Raw genomic sequence first — 20,094 nt, 5'->3', positions numbered from 1 at the left:
TATAAATTCTAGCTATGTGGGGGGCTGAGGCAGGAGGATACAAGTTCTGAGCCTAGCTTTAGTGATTTAGCAAGACCCTATCTTAAAAAAAAAAGTTGGGATACAGCTTGATTACAAAGCCTGGCTGGGTTCAATCCCTAATACAGGAGATGTTTCTGCAGAAAAAGCTAACCTTCAAAACAATCTTACAAAGCTAGGGATGTGGTTCAGTCAGTGGTCTAGTGCTTGCCTAGCATGCATAAGGCCCAGGATCAATCCCCAGTACTACAAAATAAACAGGCTTACACGTTACGTGCTGCATGACTGAGTACATATGCTCACTGGGACAATTACAAGCTGTTTCTATAAAGTTGGGTTCCTAGGAAATACTAGATTTTTAAAAAACATACAAAATAAGGGACTTAAAATACTTAAAGACAATTTGGAGACAAGAGCCAGGAAAATCCGACTTTTATTTCTTAAATACTGTGAAGGAAGAATGGGAAAATGGTCCCCTGGTGAAGAAGGGCCATAGAGCAAAGAGCTAGGGATCATCAGCAAAGGCCCGGTGGGCATTAGGGAAGCGCTGGGGGCTGTAGTTGGGATCTTCCTGCAGTCTTTTTTGTATATCAGACCGGAGCTAGAAAGAGAGAATAAGCAGGTCAGAGTAGCACTGAGCAAGCCCCAGATCCCAGCAAGCACACGACACCATCCCCTCAGGAGCTAATGCTTTCCCCACCAGCCACATCTGTCAATTGCCCAATATGGCATCACTGAGACTTCCCAGATACCACATGGGAAAATCTTCAAAAAGTGGCAGCCCCAGACTACCACTTCCTCTGAAAGGATCCAGGAAAAGGGACCCTAGCCCAACCCCTCCCGCTAGACCATCCCTATTCTGCTTCAAGGTGGGGGCACCTGCTGCCTGTAGCTCTCCTGAACCTCTGGTGCCTCCAGGTCCCGGCTCAGGCTCTCGGGGCTCGTCAGGGGCCGAGCTCCGGCTGCCTTAGCTGCCCGGCTCACGGCCTCTGAGAGAAGCAGCTGGGGGCCCTCACCCTGCATCGTCTGGGGGACGGGGTTAGGAGGGAAAAGAGGATCAACGTCAGATCCAGTGCCACCACCCAGCTCACCCTTTCCATGAGTCAATCACTGAGTATTTATGCTAGAGGAAAGAAGTGGGAACATTTTTACATGTGGCCTTCCTAGCTGGCTCTGGCCAAATACAGTGTTTGTGTTAAACTTGCTCTTCTAAGCAAGGGCCAAATGCAAGCCATCTGAGATTCTGAGCAAACTAATCCAAGCCCACCTGAAAAGAAAATGAGCCCTAGTCACTTGGGCATTAGATAGCTGAGGGACTAAGATAGCAAACAGAGGTAAAGTCTTGTGTGGTTATACACCAACTACAAGCCAGTGTGAGTCCCAGAAAGATTTTCTCATTAAATAATCAGACCACACTAGGAATAGCTCCTTCTAGCTCTGAAGAGTTTGTTTTATTTAAGCATGATAAGAGAACCTGGGTAGACAGGGATCCTCAGGGAAGAGGTAAACCAACCTTGCGTCTCTTGGCAGGCATACCACTGAGGTAGGCATCACTCAGAGGTGGCTGCGGTTTCACCTTCCGCTGGCTCTGAATGTCCTGCTGAATGATAGGGACCCACTCCTGGGAAGGAAAGGATTAGAAAGTAATTCCCACACCCTGCAGCTCCTTAACCCACCACTGGATCACCTCCTGCCACTTACTGGGGGAACTGCAGCTGCCCAAGGTTCTGTCTCAGCTGAAGCTCCATCCTGTTCATCTTGAGAGCCTACTTCAGGAGCAGGGGGTGGACCTCGAGACATGGCCTCCTCTGCTGTTGTTCCTGGGGCTGGGGAAGCATTCTCCCTCTGGGTGTCAGAAAGTAAGAAGACCCAGATTTCAGAATTTTTATCCTCAAGCCCTTCTTTCCCTATCCCTCCTTCTCCACATTACCTGGCCCCCTCAACCTCTCTCCCTGGTACCTGAGGCTCAGGAGTAGTTCTTTCTGCTCCTTGAACTTCCATTGGCTCCTCAGAAAGTGACTGTAAAAGTGAATAGAGAGGGGGCTGGGGATGTGGCTCAGCAGTAGAGTGCTCACTTAGCACATGCAAGGCCCTGGGTTTGATCCTCAGCACCACATAAAAATAAATATACTGTAGATATTTTGTGTCCAACTATATCTAAAAAATATATTTTTAAAAAAAAAGTGAACAGAGAAAGAAACAAAATGTAGAAACTTCTCAGATCTCTCCACTTCCCTCAAGTTTCCTGACAGAGTCCACTGGGTCCCTTACCTGGGGGGGATCACCAATCCTGCGAACATATCTGAGGATGGCATCAGGGCCCACAGGCATGTGCTCCAGAACCACCTGAAGCCTCAGTCCCATCATAGTGGTCAGCCAGCTTACCAAGGATGGATTCACCCCACGAGACATACGACGCTGAGGGATAGAAAGCAAACTTGCAACACAACCCTCAACCAGCTTTTACAATTTATCAGACTCAAGAGTAATAGGCTGTAGTATGGCTAGAAAAGTGAAAACTGCAAAACATCAAAGGAAACAAGAGACTAGAGATCTGAGGTTGCATGGTACTTACAATTCGACCATTGATAACAGCAGCAAGCTCCATCTGCTGTCCCCCCAAGCAGTGCAGGTTTAGGGCTAGGCATTCAAATAGGCCCTGGTTACACAACTCCAGCAACCGGGCTCCAAATCCACTATCTGTAGGCAAGACATGAGGAAGGAATGTTGGTACCCAGCAGCCCTGCACACCCAATGCCCCACTTTCCCTGGCCCAGCTAACCCCTAACCTGTGCAGTGCAGCACATGAGCAGCAATGCTATTAAACTGTTCTTGCAGAAACTCTAGGTTTGTCCGAATGATGTCCACGCCTGGCTGAACCTGTACCAAAGACTGTAAGACAAGACACAAGAAGACCCCCAAATCAGGAATCCTAACACTAGAAATGGAGAAGGAAGCCATAAGGAATATTAGCTTCCCTGCCCAGACCCAGAACAGGAGGGAATAGAGAAGGGTCACTCACAAAACTCTCCCGCACATATTCTTCTAGTCCGGTAATCAATGTGTGGGTTGCCATCTACAGGAAAACATCACAGGTTTAATTCCAAACCTTGGTTCTCAAGACTCCCCCTCTCCCTACCCTAACCCTAAAAAGTCCAAGGCTTAGGCTGGGATAGCTGTGGCTTTAACTGGCAGATACAGTCAGGAATAAGCAATTGGTAGTGGGAAAGAGGAAAACTGCGAGGGCCCAGGCTTGCATTTACCCGGATGTTACCAGGTGTGGGCTCCTGGCCACCCAAGTAGTGCTGGTGGAAGAAGGAACGCAGCTGAGGCTGGAGCCTCTGCAGTGGCTGGAAATGCCCATGGAGAAGCATCACCACATCCACCATGGAGAAGTTCTGGCACAGGAGAGAGAGCAGGGCTCCAAAGAATCCTGGGAATATAAGCAGAAGTTAGCAACCACCTTTACCACCTAGGTTTGCCCAGTCCATCAGCTTCATCCCATCTTGCCAACAGCCCTAGACAAAGGTTATCTACCTTCTCCTCTGTGCCCCCCTTCCTGGAATAAACCAAGACACTCCCTGCCCTTTGCTTACCAAGGGCACCATCAGCCCCAGGTTCAAAGATGTTGCTGGATCCACTGAGGCGCTGGATGAAAGCAGCAATGCTTTCACTGCTGCCAGCTCGAGCCCCCAAGGAGCCCAAGAGGGAGCTCAGCACACCCTGCACCACTGAGGTAAAAAACTCTGGTGGCAGGCTCTCAGGACCCAGGCCTCCAGGACTCCCTGTGCCACCAGAAGGGGACCCTGGTGGTGGTGTGGTCTGTTGTTCTGGGGCTGGGGGTGGGGGTGGAGGAGGTGGAGGAGGTGGAGGGGCCGTCTGTGTGGCCTGGCAAAGAGAGAAGAAATAAAGAACAGAAAACAAGGTGAGAACAGGGACAAAGACATAACATGGCATCAAGAGGGAACAAAACAGGGCTGGGGTTGTGGCTCAGTGGTAGAGCACTCGCCTAGAACAAGCAAGGCCCTGGGTTCGATCCTCAGCACCACATAAAATTAAACAAAGGTATTGTGTGCAACTACAACTAAAACCAAATAAATAAATAAAAGAGGGCACAAAACAACAGGAGTCTGGGAAGAAAGCCTTTACTTCTTAAAGCAGAATACTCATACACAGGTATTCAATAACAAAGTTAGACTAAACAGTGACCTCTATCCCTCTGAATAGGTTAGATCAAAAAGCAGTGACATTACTGCATGATTTTTTTTTCTCATCTCCAAAACAGAGGATTCACAATCAATTGATTACCCAGTCCCTTTCCCTGCCATGTTACTAAAGGGTAATCCAATGGCTATAGAATGGCAACAAAGTATCACTGCTTGGCCCAATGCTGGAGAGGAAGAACAGAATAAAAGGCAAGTCCATTACTCACCTGCAAGAAATCAGTCATGCCCTGGAGAAAAGCAGGGACACCAGGCATTGCCACAGTGATGGTGGGAGAAGCCATGCCAGGCCCACCAGCTCCTGACCCTGTAGGCCCAAGCAGGTTCCCCAGGAGCTGGGAGAACTGGAGATCAGCTGTGGAGGACTGGGGGGGTGGAGGCTGAGCAGGGCCCCCAGGAGCAGGACCAGCTGTGGTAGCTGTGTTGGTGGTACCAGCGCTGGCTGAAGCAGTGGCAGGGGCTGGAGGTGGAGCCATTCCTGGGGTCCCCTGAGCTGTCCGAAACCCAAAGAAAAGTGAAATTTGAAGAAAGACTAGACATTTATAGTAGCCCCATTTCTAGCAGGAAAACAAGAACATAACGAAAGAGCTAGGAAGTACCAGTGAACAGCTAGAAAGCAAGTATCAGACTTGAGAGTCATAGAATTCTTAAGTTTGAAGTGAGGAAAAATGAGGACTCACCCACAAGAACAGGCTGCATAAGAAGCTGCCCCACAAGGCCGCTCACCATCTGAGCCAATGAGGCATTGGTACCCAGTCCAGCACCCTGCTGACAGGAAAGGAGAGGAGAGGATTTCAATCCTGTTCTCCTTATACATGACCCCTAGATTCTTTCCCGGACTCTTCCCCACTAGAACTCTCCCACCCTTACTCACCAAAGCCCCAGAGACTGGGGGCCCCCCAGGATGAGAAGGCCGAGCCTGTGGAGGGGTGGGCCGGGCAATCACCACCCGGGTTGGAGCTGTTGGGAAGCCTGGCACCTGCTGTCCTGTGGGTGGCAGAGGAGAGAGATGGAAAAGAGCTGAGGGCCAGACTCTTGAGTGACAGCCAACAGTACCCACCACCATGGACTAGGCCCCAACCTCCCAGGCCTCCCCTTCCAGGTGATTACCTGCGGCCGCGGAGGCAACAGCTGCCACCATGGCCTGATGAGTGATCTGGTGGGCGACGGCGTGCATGAACTCAGGGGGCAGGGAGGGCAGCTGGATGAGGGTGGAGCCTGGGGGGCGGGTCTGATGTAACCTTGAACCTGGACCCCTGCAACCCACCCACTCAGCCCTAACCCTTCTCTACCCAGAGCTCAACCTGCTCTGATGCCCTTGTTCTTACCCAGGGTCTGGCCATGACCAGGGGGTCCTAGGGAGCCAGTGGGAGCACTCGGGACACCACCGGGCTGTGTGCCAGAATCTGGGCAGGGAAACAGAGAGTGTGACCCTGAGACCACTGGGGCCAAGGCCTAAGTGTACCCTCCTGAGATCAGTTGTCCTACAGGCCACCATTTCCCAACCAAAAAGTCAGCTTTTCACACCTCTAGCAGGAACAAGGTGACTTCTTAACCACAAAAAATTTCCAAGGATAAATCAGTCCCCTTCATGCCTCTCCCAACACATGCCAACAATCTGCACAACCCTATCCGACCCTTACTCCCTCACACCTCAACACCAACCCCAGACTTCCTTCAGCCTACTGGTCTTCTCTTCCAGTCACTGATCCTAACTCACCTTGAATATTCATGTGCATCATGACGACAGGTTCCACACTCTGGTGTGATATCCGGATAACCCTCGGGTGGCTGGTGGCTGGCGGGGGAGCTGGCCCTGGTGGGGGAGCCCCCTCAGTTGAGGACTCAACAGTGGTAGAAGACGGGGCCAGAGTCGAGGCCTGGCCAGGACCAGGGGGAGGTGCCTCAGCATTGGGAGTTGTGGGGGGGCGAGTCCCATTCCCTGTCATAGTCACAGTGGTCCCCACGTTGATCTAAAAGAGAGATGGACAGGCAAAAGTGAGAAAAAACACAACAGCTTAATCCAAAGCACCTCTACCATCTATCTCAGAAGCCTCTATCCTTTATCATTATGTTTCCCAAGTTCTCTCCCTCTCTACCCTCCTTTGAGCCCAATAATCACTCTGTATCACTGCACCACCCCCCACTTCATCCTCTCTTGGGTCAGCCTCCCATGACCCACCTGGATGGGAATGGCTGCCTGCTGAAGCACCATGGGCGTGGTGTAGTGAGACATGGGCCTAACCACATGCAGGTGTCGTGGGGGTGCACAAGCCAAATTGCAACGCAGGTCAGAGAGTGCCACAAAAGTGTTGCCCAGAAGCCGCAGGCTCTCCCCAACCAAATTGATCAACCTCTGGTCCTCCTCACGGCCTTCATGCTGTGTTCATCACCATGTCAAAAAAAGAAAAGAATAAGTCCAAATCACCTCTTCTAAGGATCTTCTAAGGATCCCAAGTTTTCAGTTACATATTTAGAAGTTTCTACATTGCTCAAACCTTTGCAAGTCAATTCTATTTTATGTACAAAAAGAACTTCCTACTAAGACAAATTCTACAAAAGATCATAAGTCATCAAACTAATCTCCCTTACTATGTAAATTTCTTAAACAATTCACTTAGGGACACAAATGGTGCAAGGACAGTGGGTACTGCAAAAATTACCACCTTCCAAGGGAGTAAAGATCATTTACGTGTCTAGAGGGATTTTGTTGCAATGCTGTTTGGGGGAGTAAAGGGTTATCTGCCTCAGCCTGTTCTGTTTCAGGAGTACTGGGGGGAGGGGAGAGGAAGGATAGGCCATCAAAGGGCTCACATTGTTGTTATAGTCCGTGGTGGCAGCAGCACCCAGAACTTCATAGTAGCGCTGCAGGAAGGGCTGGAGGCGACTCTCCAGCCGCTGCAGCTCCTGGAGCACTTCAACATACTCCGCTGGGGAAGGATGGCTGTGGATAACCCCAAGGGCAGTGAGGAAAGGCTTTCCTTACAGTCCCCACCTCAAAGTCCAGAGATCATCTACTCTGTCTCCCCCTGGCCTCCCAGACCCCTGGCCCAATCCCTTCCTGGACTAGCAGAGCTTCTGTTCTTTACTCCCACCCAGGGGAAGATGGAGAGGACAAAATGACCCTTACTCTCATCTTCCCCACTACAATCTTGTAGCTATAATGTATGAAACTAACTCTAAAATAAGAGATGGGCCCTGTGTGAACGTGAGAGAAAATCTTGCGGTACTAGGGATTTAGCCCAAGATATCCACTTAACTACATCCATAGTCCCCCATTTCCCACCCCAAATTCTGAGACAAAAAATTGTTAAGGTTGGCTTCAAATCTGCACAGCCTCTGGAGTCACTGAAATTACAGGCATGTGTCATGTGCTCAGGGGAGAGAAGAGCTTCTGCTCAGCTGTCAATTCTAACCTCGTTTACCTCCAATGAGACCCCCTCACCCACCATACTTCTCCTGGTCTTCATATTGCACTTAGAGCCCACAACCCCAAAAGGTTCCCTCCATCTCTCACTTGGGTGCGTTTGTCTCTGGGGCAGGTGTAGGGCCTGTTGGAGTTTGGCCAGAAGGGGTAAGCTCCGGGCTCTGAGCTGGGGCACGCTCCTCCACTTCTTCTGCCTCCATGGGCTCCCGAGGAGGTGCTTCATTTTCAACTGATTCTGATGTTTGTGAGTTCAAGGATACTGGCTCTGGAGCCACAGCTGACGTCTGTGGGGGTGGCTGACTGTGCTGTGCCTGGGGTCCCCCTCGACACTGAAAAGTGGGGAAGTCAGGACACCAAAGACAAGATGAAACTAAAGCAGATAACTCAGGCCAACTGAATGTGAATGGAGAAAGTGCTCCAACTAGGCTCCCTAAAGACAAGGACTTTATATTCATTCTCTTTAACTCCCTAACAATCAGTATAGGACTAGCATAAATTAGATACATGACAAATAACTAACACTTTTAAACAAATTACTAACAGAGTAAAAATTGCAATTTTCTAACTTCTATAAGGAAAGACCACAGGTTGTAGTTGCTACACAAACTAATGAAGTTAGAGCATTCCAATGCTGAACATGTCAGTTAAGAAATCAATTATGGGGTCTGGGGATACAGCTCAGTAGAGTTCTTGCCTCATATGCACAAGACCCTGGGTTCAAAATCAGGGGCTGGGGCTGAGTGGCAGAGCGCTTGCCTAGCATGCATGAGGCACTGGGTTTGATCCTCAGTACCACATAAAAATAAATAAAGGAATTTTGTCTATCTACAGCTACAAGAAAGAAAGAAAGAAAGGAAAGAAGGAAGGAAGGAAGGAAGGAAAGAAGGAAAGAAGGAAAAGAAAAGAAAGAGTGGAATTCTTCTTTAACTGAAAAGATGCTATGCCAAGTTATCTAAGAACTGAAACAAACTCCCCCGATACCAGGCATTCAGAGGATTGGCAGGGACAAGATAGCCTCACAAAGATACTTTTTTCTGCCCAAAAGAACGACTGCAAAGAAGAGACCAGATTAGTAAGACAGAATCCTGTGGATGAGGCCAATCATGCTCCTACCCTCAGGCTATGAGGAGAAGGGGACGCAGAGAACCTAGGCAGATTTGCTCACTTACCTCCATTCGGGATAATAAGGTCTGGATATCCCTGATCATGTGCTGAGCCATCACTAGCCGTACCCGGGGCTCACTCTAGAATAAAAAAGGAATAATCAGGACAGGTCTGAGATGAAGCCATAAGCTCCACCGCCTACTAATCCAGGTCCCAAGCATCTCATTAGCCAGGTCCACCCCACCTCATGGCCTCCTTCTCCCAGATCCCCTTCCCTGACCCTCCCAGGCCCCTCAATACCTGAATCGGGGCCTGTTCCATGTTGATGTGAACATCCACAGCAGAGCCGTCACTCTGGGGAAAGGGTAAGGGAAGTTGCTCTGGGAGAAGCCAAATACTAAGGCCTCCACACTTTTCAACTCATTCTATTCAGCCCCACCCCTTTTTCTCAAAGACCAAGGCCAATATCTGATCAGAGAGCTCTCCAAACCCAATCTCAAGACTGAGACAACTATCTAATGTGTTCCCTGACGCTAACACAACCCAAACTACCCCTCCCTAAAAAACCCTTCTATGTGAAACACAAGCTTACAGGAAGATTGAAGGTTCCAACCATGACATAGCTGTTGGCATTCCGGTCATGAACAGAGGCCCCAGGCCCCCGAGTACCAGGCAGGGGTCCCCCACCATGGGCAGCTGAGGAAGACCCTGTCCCAGAAGATGCTCCAGAAGGGAGCTGAGTCTGAGGAGGAGCCCGTTCCACCAGGTGGATAACCTTTCCCCCAACATCTGCAGGAAAAAAGATACACACCAAAACATTGCATGAGTAGGTATATACATGGCCTTAAGCTCATCCCTCTGGGTAGCAACCTAAACCTCTGAATTGCCCTCCAACCCTCTTACTGTATTCTTGGAGCTTCTTATCATCTTGCAGAACTCGCCCCTGATAGATGAGCCGTTGTTTCTCAGAGGGGATGCTGACAGAGGCAGCAATGTGCTCCTTAAACTCCTTTACATTCATCTGTAAGGAGGAATAATCATACACAGGAATCAGAATGGAGGAAAAAAAGAGAAAAAGCCAACTGATTTGTGGAGTTAAGGGGTAAAAACCAGTATAGAATCACTATCCAACTGTCCTGACTCTAAGATATTAATTGTGCAAAACACTGAACCAAGACAACCCACCAAAATACAGAATAAATTTAACAAACTTTCAGGCATAATACAAACACATATGTTTAAAATTTCTTTTAATAGTTGTAAAAGAACAGAATGACTTTATTTTGTTTATTTTTTATGTGGTGCTGAGGATTGAACCCAGTGCCTCATGGATGAGGAACAAAAAAGCCAACTAATATTCCTTCTCTCCTTTGCCTAGCTTCCAAAGGAAAGTGTATCTAGAGAGATCAGTAACCCCTTCCTAAATACAAAATGATACCAGGAGTTCATTTTTCTGCCGTAATCTCAAAGACAAAAATAACTGCAAACCCAGATGGGGTGGTACACGCCTATAATCCCAGGGACTTAGGAGGTTAAGGCAGAATTGCAAATTCAAGGCCAACATCAGCAATTTAGCAAGGCTATGTCTAAAACAAAAAAGGCAAGGAGGATAGGGTAGGGAATTAGGTTAAGGAAAACCAAGAAGAGGCCCCAAGCCCCAGAGTACCAGGCAGGGGTCCCCCACCATGAAGGTAAGAAGGGAGCAAAGGGCTGGGGGTGTAGCTCAGCACTTGCCCAGCATGTGCAAGATCCTGGGTTCAATCCCCAGCTCTGCAAAAAAAAGAAGGAAGCCAAAAAGAAAAACATTTGCCCTAACTACACAAAGTCTTGGAAAATATTACAAATATCTAGCCACAGAAAAACCTATATGACTTTCTTAAACACGTCTTAAAATATCATAGACCCATCAGCTCATGAGTTTGTCTCCAAGAACTACAGAATTAAAAACAGATAACTATGGTATTAAATTCAAGAGTCATTTTATGCAACAGATGTTAGTAATTCCACTGAATAGTCTACTAGGGCTCCACCTGCATTATGGGTTCTGGTTTCCAGACTTCATAAGTACAGTATACAGCTGCAATCGATCTGTTTATCAGAAAAACTGTTTGAGGTCCCCGCATTGTTTCCTTTCCCCAAAACTGGAGCCCCAACTCTTCCTTTGGGCTAGGGTCCACCCATGATAGAACAGGCTCCTCCTTCGAGTCTATTTTACTTTGCACTGAATTCTAGCAAGGTGAAGAAAGACAAAATAAAATCTGCCTCACTTAACAATAAACATACCTCCCCCAACAAACACATCAAAAGATGTTCTATCTAGAATATAAACAAAGGAATCAATGAAAATTTGAAGACAAGAAAATCAGGCTCTCCCATCAGTCTAAGGGAGGAAGACGAAGAGCTAATGGGTATCTTCCAGAAGTACTGGGATCTCACCTGGGCCCCCACAATAAAGGTCCGAGTCTGAGAGTCCAAGGTCTTCACTAATACCTCCAAGTTGTCAGGCTCCTCCATAGCGGTACTGGTAGAATCACTGGGCTCCATGGCGGACAGCTCTCTAAGGAAGAACGGAGGAAGGTCCGCTGTCGCCCGTAGATTTTATATACCGGAAGCCTCCCTGGCCTGAATCTCCGCCCCAATACCTAAAAAGTTTCTCCTACACAAGCACACACACTCACACCCGCCCCCATCCCCCTTCTGATTCCGGGGCACAGGGAGAGAAACACAAAGGACAGGAGATCGACGGCATAGGGAGCTGAAGGACAGGAGGTGGGAGGGGCTCCACAATGCCAATCACAATAAAGGAGGGCCAGTTGGGCTGAGAATGAGGGAAGGAAGCACGAGACCAGAGACCAGTGTCATCACCGGTCGCGATAGGGCAAAGGCCCTAGAAGTCGGCAAATTCTGGGACAACGCGAGAGCGGGGGTGAGGGTGGGGGTGGGGGTGGGGGTAGCGCCCGGCTCGGCGGAGAAAGTGGCTTCGCGCACGCGCGCCACGCCCATCGAACCCGCCGAAATCACTACACACCCAGGACGGCGGACACTTACGGGGAGGGGGGGCTGGACCGGCTAGCTGACTGCCCCCCTCTTCCGCCTTCCTCGGTGTTCCAGCAGAGCGGCGCAACCAACACGCGGCCACTCACATATACATACACACCCCACCACCCTGTGGCTCCGCCCCCGACTTCCCCCGGTACCGTCACTTCCGGTTTCCCCTAGTCTGCTACCGAAAGCCACTTCCGTTTCCCCAATAGTATTTGGGGCTCTCGACGCGGTACTTTCGGCTCCTCCAGGTCCCCAAAGTTTACTTTTATGGGGCACGATGAGGAAGTCCGCGGCCCCAGGTAGTGAGCTCCCGGGGGTGGAGATGGGCTGGGGCCGGCCTAGATGGGAAAGAGCCGAACACCCTGAGTAGCCACCGCCGCCGTCGCCCGGGGAACTGTAGTGCGCCTGCGTGAGTCGCACTACGCATGCGTAAACATTTAAGCACTTCCCTACCCCCCTCACCCTGGCTTTTGCACTTTGCCTATAAGCACGCTAGAGACCTAGGAGGTTGAGGTGGCCATTATAAATGCCTGAAGAAAATATATCGACTCCACGCCTTCTTCGAGAGACGCTGTGGATGGTTTTATGAACCTTGGATTTTGGAGATTTGGCATTATGCCTTATCTATATTAAAGTTTTGGCAGGCAGAGAATTTTGAGCGGCACTGACCTAGCCACCTAAAACTCTCATTCTCACTGTGGCCCTCACCTGACCCTGTGCTCGGCGCCTCCGGAAGTCACTTTACCTTAGGCGGTTGGGGTCCGTTTGCGGGCTACTTTGCGTCTCGTCGCGTCGTTGGGTAGAGATCGTTTTGACCGGGTGGGGCGTGTTGCGGACTGTGGTGTCAAGCTAGCCATTGGCTAAGTGCGGCTGAGGGGACATGCCATGTTTTAGGAAAGCTAAGCAAGCCACTGCTTTTTAGGACTTTTCAAGAAAAGGGACACCACCACTGAATTTGAGAACTGGGAGCATACGGAGTCCGGCTGGACCAAAAGACAAGACCCTGAAAATGGGGACTTGAAGGGCCCACCAACAGGGTTTCTAAGCTTTGGGTGATTACAATCTCTATAATCCTTATCATTCCTAGCTTTTCTAGAATTCGTAGTTTATATCCAGGTGCAAGTACTATATCCGTTAAGTTACCATAAAGCCGGACGTGGTGGCTCCCTCGTAATCCCAGCAATTCGGGAGGCTGAGACAGGAGGATCGCGAGCTCGAGGCCAACCTCAGCAGATAAGTGAGGCTGTCTCAAAATTTAAAAGGGGTGGGGATGTGGCTCAGTGGTAAAGCGTTCCAGGGTTAGATCCCACCCCCCCAGGGGGGAAAAAAAGTTCCAATAAGCATGTTTAGTGAGCACTTCGTTTGTGCCAGCCACCGAGTGGGTTACAAACAGTCATGTTTTTAAGCCTTAAAAGGGCCCTTAAAAGGAGTGCAGCTCAGTGGCAGAGCTCCTTCACAGCATGTGTGAAGCCCTGGGTTCATCCCAGCACCACACGAAACACCGAAACACCGCAAAAGGGTTTTCAACATGTGAGATGGATAATAACATCCACGAGCCTAAGTAGAAGAGCTGGCAAATCCAGGCCTGCCAGACTCGGGATTGAGTCTTCTGCTTTACTGCTACAACAATTGTTTGTTTGTTTTTTAATTTTTATTCAAGGGCTTGCAATCCCAGATATTCCAAAGGCTGAGCCAATAGTTTTGCCAGTTCAAGACCAGCCAAGGCAACAAAGTCAGACCATGTCTCCAAAACAAAAATTTTTTCAAGGGCTGGGGTGTAGGTTAGTGGTTCAGCACTTGACTAGCATAACAAGCAAGGTCCTGGGTTCACCCCCAGTCCTGCAAAAATAAAATTTGTAAACATTACTCCCAACAGTATAATTAACTCTTTAGACACCCATTGCCCAGATTATGTTTTCTTTTAACTAAATCACAAGCCCATAGCCCATTTGCACCTCTCAGTGCAAATCTTTTTGTGGCAGCCCATGAGTTTTAAATAATTAAGCCCCACAACTCATCACATTAACTGCTTAACTCACTTGGCCCTATCCATTGCCTCTTGAGAATTCTTATCATTATTAGAGAATTCAGAAAATATAAGTTCTTTATAAACAGTATTATCAATTACAGAAAATGCTTCTTTAGATTTACTGTGTGCAGGTCATTGTAAAAGGCTTTATGTACCTTCCTATTTAATTCTCTAAAACTGAAGATTTGCACATTTTACAGATGAAAAAACAAGACAGAGAGATTAATAAAATTGTCCCAGATCTGAGTTAGGGTTTGGACCCAATCAGACAGCAATGCCATTTTCTTTAATCATTAGAATATGTGGTCTTTTGTAGTAATAAACATTGAGTGAATTAACTCACTTATGTGTCAGCAAGCTTATCTGGGGTATGTACAAACTATTTCTACAATTATAAACTTAGGAGAAAACCCTCCATGCCCCAGCAACCAGTTCATACCTGTTCAAAGCACTTAAGATTGTATGTCAGTGGTTGTTTACACAACTAGTTTTTCCTATATCCCTGGCTTCTTCAAGGCCAGGGATTGTGTCTTATTTGTTTTTATATCCATAGGGATTAGCCAGTTCCTGGCAAACAGCTAGGACTCAAAAGTTTCCTAAGTGAAGATTTGCACATTTTACAGATGAAAAAACAAGACATTAATAAAATTAGGACCCAGTCAAGCTACTTCTCTTTGATGCAGCACAACACAAAAAGATCTCCCATCAAGATATGGGACGAAAGACCACAGGCTTCTAGCTCTCCTCAAAATTGAGAGATCCTGCAATGGTTGCATCCAGAAGAGGGGGAGGAAGGCCCCACACACTGTAGATAATCCAGGTTTGGGTTGGAAAACAAGGTTGAAGTTATTCATTAGCAGGTGAAGGGGTCAAGGGTCGAGGCATGGGGGCTGGAAGCGAGTGGACTGAGCAGCCCTTGGTGAAGAGAGCAGTTAAAGCACCAGTTACCCCACGCAGACCACCAGCTCCTTCCCACCTGAAGATGTTCAATCAAATTTGGGCAGCTCTACTCTACCTCTATGGCATTCTCCTTAACTCCATCTATCAGTGCCCTGAACACAGTCAACTGACAACTCTGGGAGTGGATGAGAAAGAGGTATGGACTGAGAATGGGGGAAGCCTATGGTGGAAGCCTTAAGAGTCTTGGGTGGGTAGCCTAGGATAACCAGAAGCTATGTTTGAAAAGGGAGGAAGAAACATGAGTGTTTTGATGATGAAAACAGGAAGAAAAATATCAATGCTGTAGCCATCACTGTGGAGATATGAAAGAATTGGAGGGTGGGGTAGAGTGGTTACCCAGGTTGATTGCAGAGAATCAAAGAGGAAGTTATTTCATGACTCCTTGTCATGAACTTAGCCCCCAATTGGAAAGAGGAAGACAACCAACACCTTCACCCCAAATCTTGCTGTGCTGACCGATGAAGCAGTTGAATGAATTCTGAGATAGACCCCCCAATCTACCCTCTTTTATTCCCCTTATTGTCTCTCCAGTTCCCAGAGCCCCACCTGGGCCAATGGTACTTTATCGCAGGGGCAGCTCCCACCAAGGAGGAGTTGGCGACTTTTGACTCTGTGGACAACATTATCTTCAACATGGCTTCTGGTTCTGCCCCACTGCAGCTCCAGCTTCGTGCTACCATCCGCATGTGAGTAGTGAGAAGGCAGAGGCATCAGTAGTTGCACTCTCTGCCTGAAGTGTGAGCAGCCACCCACTGGGCTCTTGGTCGGTATATCCATGACTCTTGGCCCAGTGAATTCAATAGCTCTACCAGTTGCTCTCTGGAGAAAGAATGGACTTAACCATCTCTTGGTAGCTTGAAACCCAAAGGGAATCAGGCATCAGCAAAGAACAAGATGGAATAAAAACATGCTGGGGCTGGGGATGTAGCTCAGTTGGTAGAGTGCTTGCACAAGGACCTGGGTTCAATCCCTGACACCACAAAAAACAAAAAACAAACAAAAAAAAAACATGGTGGTACTGTGTGGTTGGGATAACACTCTGTCTTTTCTTCTTGCTATCATCACCTCTGCAGGAAAAATGGATTCTGTGTGCCCCGTGAATGGATTTATCACTTGACTGAAGGGAGCACAGACCTCAGAACTGAAGGTTGGTTCCCACCAGCTCTCAACCACCCCAGCCTCCCTAAGCTTGGTTTTGCATTTCTGTTCTCACCCATCTCCCACTCTGCCCTGACAGGCCGCCCTGACATGAAGACTGAGCTCTTCTCCAGCTCATGCCCAGGTGGAATTATGCTGAAAGAGACAGGCCAGGGTTACCAGCGCTTTCTCCTCTACAGTGAGTGGAAATGCAAGGCAGGAAGTGTCAGTGAAACAAGGGAGGGCAGAAGGGCTCCTCAGTCTGGGCCCTTAGACATCCTTTCAAAATGGGCTGAGAATTTCTGTGAGGTCCTGGGAGTGAGAAGGAGGGTCTTTGACTGGCCTGGCTGCACCCTGCCCTTTCAGATCGCTCACCACACCCTTCTGAGAAGTGTGTGGAAGAATTCCAGACCCTGACCTCCTGCCTGGACTCCAGAGCCTTCTTACTAACTCCCAGGAATCAAGGTGAGGGGTTAAAGTCTTCCAGAAGAGGACTGGGACTCACCAGGTCTTCTGCAAGTGCTAGATGAGAGGCTCATGTGATGTTACCAGAGGGCATGGCCAAAGGCAGACATCACCTGAGTGGCTGTGAGGTCACTTGTACTTCTCATAAGCTATGATGGCATCACAGGGATATGACTAAGAGCTGTGATTTTTGTCTAAGGGAACCAGGATGGGTTCTGGGCTATTCAAAAAACAGGTTTAAATCTATAGTGGATAAAGGGGGCAGAGATTCAGACATACAGGAGAAAAGGCCTTTAAGAGTCCTTTGACATGGGGGAATAAAGGTGCACATTCTCCCCCAACCCCAAAACCACCAACCTTGTTCTCTTCCTGGACTGCCTTTCTATCTTCTTTTCCTTCCTCCCATCACAGAGGCCTGCAAACTGTCCAGTAACTGACCTGTAACTTCATCTGTGCCCCCAGAACAATATAGCGGGAGCTGAGTTGTTGGGGGAAAGAGAAGCTGGAGACTCCTGATTCCCTTTCAAGGAAAATAAAGATCATTTTTCAATCCACATCACATCCTGGGGTTTATCTCAGACATCAATGTTACTCCCCCTAACTCAACACTCCTCTAGACCCTCTACCACCTAATCCCCCAAATTGGACGGCGTCAGGAAAGACACTGAGTGACAGTACCTCTCACATTGTAGTGGTGTATTTAGGATTTAGTATTACACAGTTATTTATTGCTGAGTGAACAAGCCCCTAGTCTCTAAGTGGGAACTACAAACTTCAGTGCTCCCCTGTCTGAGCTGCGAGACCCTTCTGAGCTGTGGTACTCCTGCCAATACTGCCTATACCATCCCTGCTTCCTCTGACTCATGAGCACCAGATCTTCCTGCAGCCTTTGTCACCTGTGGGCCCTCTCCAGGCTCCTAATCCACGAACATAGCAGCCCCATTCCTTCCTAGATGGCTCAGGTTCCAGGCTCCTGGGACATCTTGGGTCTCTCAGCCACACTCTTAGTGAAGAGATCTCTATTGTGCCTTTTTGGTCTCCTCCACCCCTGGCAAATTTGGAAAGGGAGGAAAGACCCATTGGTATTTATTCTCCACTATCACTTTTTTTTTTTTTTAATGGAGGTGGAAAGAAAAAATGTAAAAGGATAAATGTAAAAGCAGAAAGTAACAACAGCTGGTGAATCCTAGGGTAATGCCCACCATCCATAAATATGTCTGTTCTCTCAGCTAAACAGCTCTGTTCTCTCCTGTGTATGAAGGGGGGCCCTGTGCCTCACTCTCGGGTTTCTTTCTGATCCCTGAGGTCCCTGTGCTTACAATCAAAGTCATGCTCCCCAGTCTTTTACTAAAGGCCACACTATCTTCGCCTTTTGCCCCCACCCCACCCCATAGTCACAGTCCCTTTCCTTGATCTCCCCTCTGTTCTTCACCCTCCCTCAGGAAACCCTCACCCTCCCAGTCAGTGGCCTCCTCATCCCCACCAGGCTCCCGGAGGCTGACAGCCAATACCAGCGCCTGCAGGAGACCAAAGAGGCAGGCAAAGTGTAGAGGGTGGGCAGTAAGTAGGCTCAGCACAGCATGGAGCCCATGCAGAGCAGCAAGGAAAGACAGTAGCCCGTGAATCCAGAGGCCCACTGGTCCTCGAAGACCCAATGCATCCAAGACTGCCCGCAATGGCCGAGAGCACAGCGCCAGCAGGGCTGAGGCCAGCAGCTCTAACAGATGTAGGGTCAGGTTGGTGGAGATCTGCAGACACTCCTCTGGGCCCCCCAGGTACCGTGGGGGTGCCCCTGGTTCCCCCCGCAGCCAGCCCAGCAGCTTCTGATGCTGGCCAGTTTTCTCCACTGGGACTTCTGGCCCAGGGGCGCCCAGTCCCCCTTCAAGAGACACCACAGGACTCCTGGTGCCACCTGAATCCACAGGATCCCATTCTAGTTTTGGAATGGCCCCTCCATCCTCCAGTCTCCCAGACTCTTGAGTGCTAGAGACAGTCTTGTCCCACTTGAGGGAATCCATTCTTTTGTTCCCCAGTTGCTCAACTTGGGGCTCCCTGCTTGGTTCTGGAGCAGCCCGGAAACTCCTCAGTGTCCCTGAGTCCTTGGTCTTGGGAGGCCCCACATCTCCTATGGTTTCTGGGGCACTGTCCCAATCACTCCCTGAATTCTCAGGGGAGCTGTCCACCCATTTGGGTTCTGGGGCAGGTGGGTCAGGCCTCATGGGTTTCCGGCGGCCCCAAGGGCGAGGTAGCCAGCCACCAAGGCGTCGCAGGAACATGGTTGGGGTGTGTAATGAACTCCCCAAATCTGGGGCTACTTCCTGGCACTTCTTACACTCTCAAGGTCTCCTCAGAAGGCAGAATCTATTCAGGTTCAGAACAGGTTATCTGCTTGTTGATGCCGTCCTATTCTGAATTCAGAAGGGGCTCCCCGCTCCCCTGAATGGTCATGCAGCCTCAAGAATGGCAAGTGGTTTGTTTTGTTTTCCGTTTGGGGGTAAAGAAGGGAGGCACACTCGAATTCATTCACCACCACAATCCCACCCATGAGATTTCAAGAGTCTCAGGGTCTGACAAGACCGGGGTCACCCCTACAGTGTCCGTGTTTCCAGATTTCCTTCCCAGCAGGCAGCACCCCAAGTTTCACTCACCAAGGCCACGCCACAAGGTGCCCCAGAAACTGGGGAGGCGGTGCTCCATCAAAGAAGGGAGGAAGAAAGGTGGCCCAGGGTTCTTAGGTCCTCCTGGATCTGAAAAGTCTTAATCTGCTGCCCCAAGGGAGCTCAAGGAATAGAAAGTCTCTGTTGGGAAGTAGATGGAAGATGTCCAGCAAACTCCAGCCAGTAGCGTCCGTCCCGATTAAGGAGGCTATGATTCCTACAAAGTGGCCCCACCGGCCGGCGAGGACGCAACAGAGACGCGGCCTCCGCAAGGTCAGGGCGGAGATCCTCGGAGATCCCAGTCGGGAGGCACAGCGCGGGCCTACGTGGGGACCCAGGCGTCCAGGCGCTGTGCACTGGGACCGCTCCTGGGCCCAGCGTCGGAGCCTGGGCCTCGCGGACCGCCCGTAGTCGCGGAGCCCGGAAGCAGCTGCACCGGGACGGGAGGGACTGGCGGGGGCGGAGCCCACAGATCGCGGGGCGGACCCTGAGGATCGACCTCCCCGCTACCCCCGCGCTTTCTTTGAGCTCGGTTCCGCAGGCGGCGGCGCGTATCCGCGAGGGCCAGAATCAGAATACAAACCCAGTTCTGTTTTCACCTCCCAGAGGCACTACGCCCCGGTGCTTCTCTAAATTCGCCTACCCACTGCCCTTGGGTTCTTGTGTATCCGTCCTCCCAACTCTAGCACACACTCTCCACTTCTCTCGCACGGCTTTTCCGTAGGGGAAAATGATGAGGGGGACATTGAGACTGTAGCAGCCCTTCTTTGCCCCTCCAAGCAGGGATCTGTTAACTCTTCATGTGCCTAGCACCTGGTATGAGCACAATGGAGTGAGGGGGTGCTAAAGTGGCAAACTGTGGGAAAACAAATTATTCCCTGCCCTCAGAAGCTTTCAGGTTGTGAAATGAACTGTGACAAGTTTAGATTTGGGAGGACGGTTTGGTCCCAGCTCAAACAGCATTAAGGGCGGATAATTACACCTTGTATCATAGAGCTCTTGAGAGCAAGGGCTTTCCTTGACTTACCC

General features: G+C 49.5%; 3 protein-coding genes across 29 annotated transcripts; 1 reads left to right on the top strand and 2 right to left on the bottom strand.

Annotated features, from left to right (window-relative positions):
* Positions 1-433: 433 nt before the first annotated feature.
* Positions 434-19,486, bottom strand: Bag6 (BAG cochaperone 6). 20 transcript variants are annotated; one of them, XM_076858932.1, is made up of 26 exons: positions 19,057-19,486; positions 11,209-11,329; positions 9,676-9,793; positions 9,365-9,561; positions 9,073-9,126; positions 8,838-8,912; positions 7,759-7,997; positions 7,056-7,185; positions 6,424-6,621; positions 5,962-6,214; positions 5,570-5,647; positions 5,352-5,459; positions 5,116-5,228; positions 4,922-5,009; positions 4,451-4,734; positions 3,615-3,906; positions 3,282-3,451; positions 3,041-3,094; positions 2,808-2,910; positions 2,594-2,718; positions 2,290-2,436; positions 1,978-2,037; positions 1,720-1,863; positions 1,532-1,639; positions 898-1,044; positions 434-619 (listed from the first exon to the last, which is right to left on the bottom strand). In XM_076858932.1, exons 2-26 carry the CDS (start codon positions 11,314-11,316, stop codon positions 524-526), a joined length of 3,489 nt encoding a protein of 1,162 aa, XP_076715047.1. In that variant the 5' UTR covers positions 11,317-11,329; positions 19,057-19,486; the 3' UTR covers positions 434-523. The 20 variants fall into 20 exon arrangements, with proteins under 20 accessions (XP_076715047.1, XP_076715044.1, XP_076715049.1 ...); XM_076858929.1 differs by lacking the exon at positions 19,057-19,486 and adding an exon at positions 11,970-12,229; XM_076858934.1 differs by lacking the exon at positions 19,057-19,486 and adding an exon at positions 11,970-12,229 and having other exon boundaries at positions 4,922-5,006.
* Apom (apolipoprotein M) lies at positions 11,993-16,964 on the top strand. 8 transcript variants are annotated; one of them, XM_076858955.1, is made up of 8 exons: positions 12,038-12,116; positions 14,400-14,618; positions 14,895-14,942; positions 15,338-15,492; positions 15,880-15,953; positions 16,044-16,142; positions 16,310-16,408; positions 16,820-16,964. In XM_076858955.1, exons 2-8 carry the CDS (start codon positions 14,613-14,615, stop codon positions 16,843-16,845), a joined length of 507 nt encoding a protein of 168 aa, XP_076715070.1. In that variant the 5' UTR covers positions 12,038-12,116; positions 14,400-14,612; the 3' UTR covers positions 16,846-16,964. The 8 variants fall into 8 exon arrangements, with proteins under 8 accessions (XP_076715067.1, XP_076715073.1, XP_076715070.1 ...); XM_076858956.1 differs by lacking the exon at positions 12,038-12,116 and adding an exon at positions 12,373-12,869 and having other exon boundaries at positions 14,530-14,618; XM_076858954.1 differs by lacking the exon at positions 12,038-12,116 and adding an exon at positions 12,373-12,869.
* Positions 17,088-19,046, bottom strand: C6H6orf47 (chromosome 6 C6orf47 homolog). Its single transcript, XM_076858950.1, has one exon. It carries the CDS (start codon positions 18,682-18,684, stop codon positions 17,803-17,805), a length of 882 nt encoding a protein of 293 aa, XP_076715065.1. The 5' UTR covers positions 18,685-19,046; the 3' UTR covers positions 17,088-17,802.
* Positions 19,487-20,094: the final 608 nt, after the last annotated feature.

The sequence above is a fragment of the Callospermophilus lateralis genome, chromosome 6 (genome assembly GCF_048772815.1).
Source record: "Callospermophilus lateralis isolate mCalLat2 chromosome 6, mCalLat2.hap1, whole genome shotgun sequence".
NCBI lineage: Eukaryota > Metazoa > Chordata > Mammalia > Rodentia > Sciuridae > Callospermophilus > Callospermophilus lateralis.
The sequence above is the reverse complement of the archived record's forward strand: the minus strand, read 5'-3'. Positions and strand labels throughout refer to the sequence as shown.

Bases quoted from the DNA above. Each gene is read 5' to 3' on its own strand.
- Bag6 (XM_076858932.1), bottom strand. From the start codon at position 11,316: ATGGAGCCCAGTGATTCTACCAGTACCGCTATGGAGGAGCCTGACAAC. The intron at 9,794-11,208 runs GTGAGATCCCAG...TCCTCCTTACAG, and splicing joins CCTTTATTGTGGGGGCCCAG to ATGAATGTAAAGGAGTTTAA. The intron at 7,186-7,758 runs GTGAGAGATGGA...GGTTATCCACAG, and splicing joins CCAGAGACAAACGCACCCAA to CCATCCTTCCCCAGCGGAGT.
- Apom (XM_076858952.1), top strand. From the start codon at position 12,085: ATGGGGCACGATGAGGAAGTCCGCGGCCCCAG. The intron at 14,943-15,337 runs GTATGGACTGAG...TTGTCTCTCCAG, and splicing joins TGGGAGTGGATGAGAAAGAG to TTCCCAGAGCCCCACCTGGG. The intron at 15,954-16,043 runs GTTGGTTCCCAC...CTGCCCTGACAG, and splicing joins CACAGACCTCAGAACTGAAG to GCCGCCCTGACATGAAGACT.
- C6H6orf47 (XM_076858950.1), bottom strand. From the start codon at position 18,684: ATGTTCCTGCGACGCCTTGGTGGCTGGCTACCTCGCCCTTGGGGCCGC.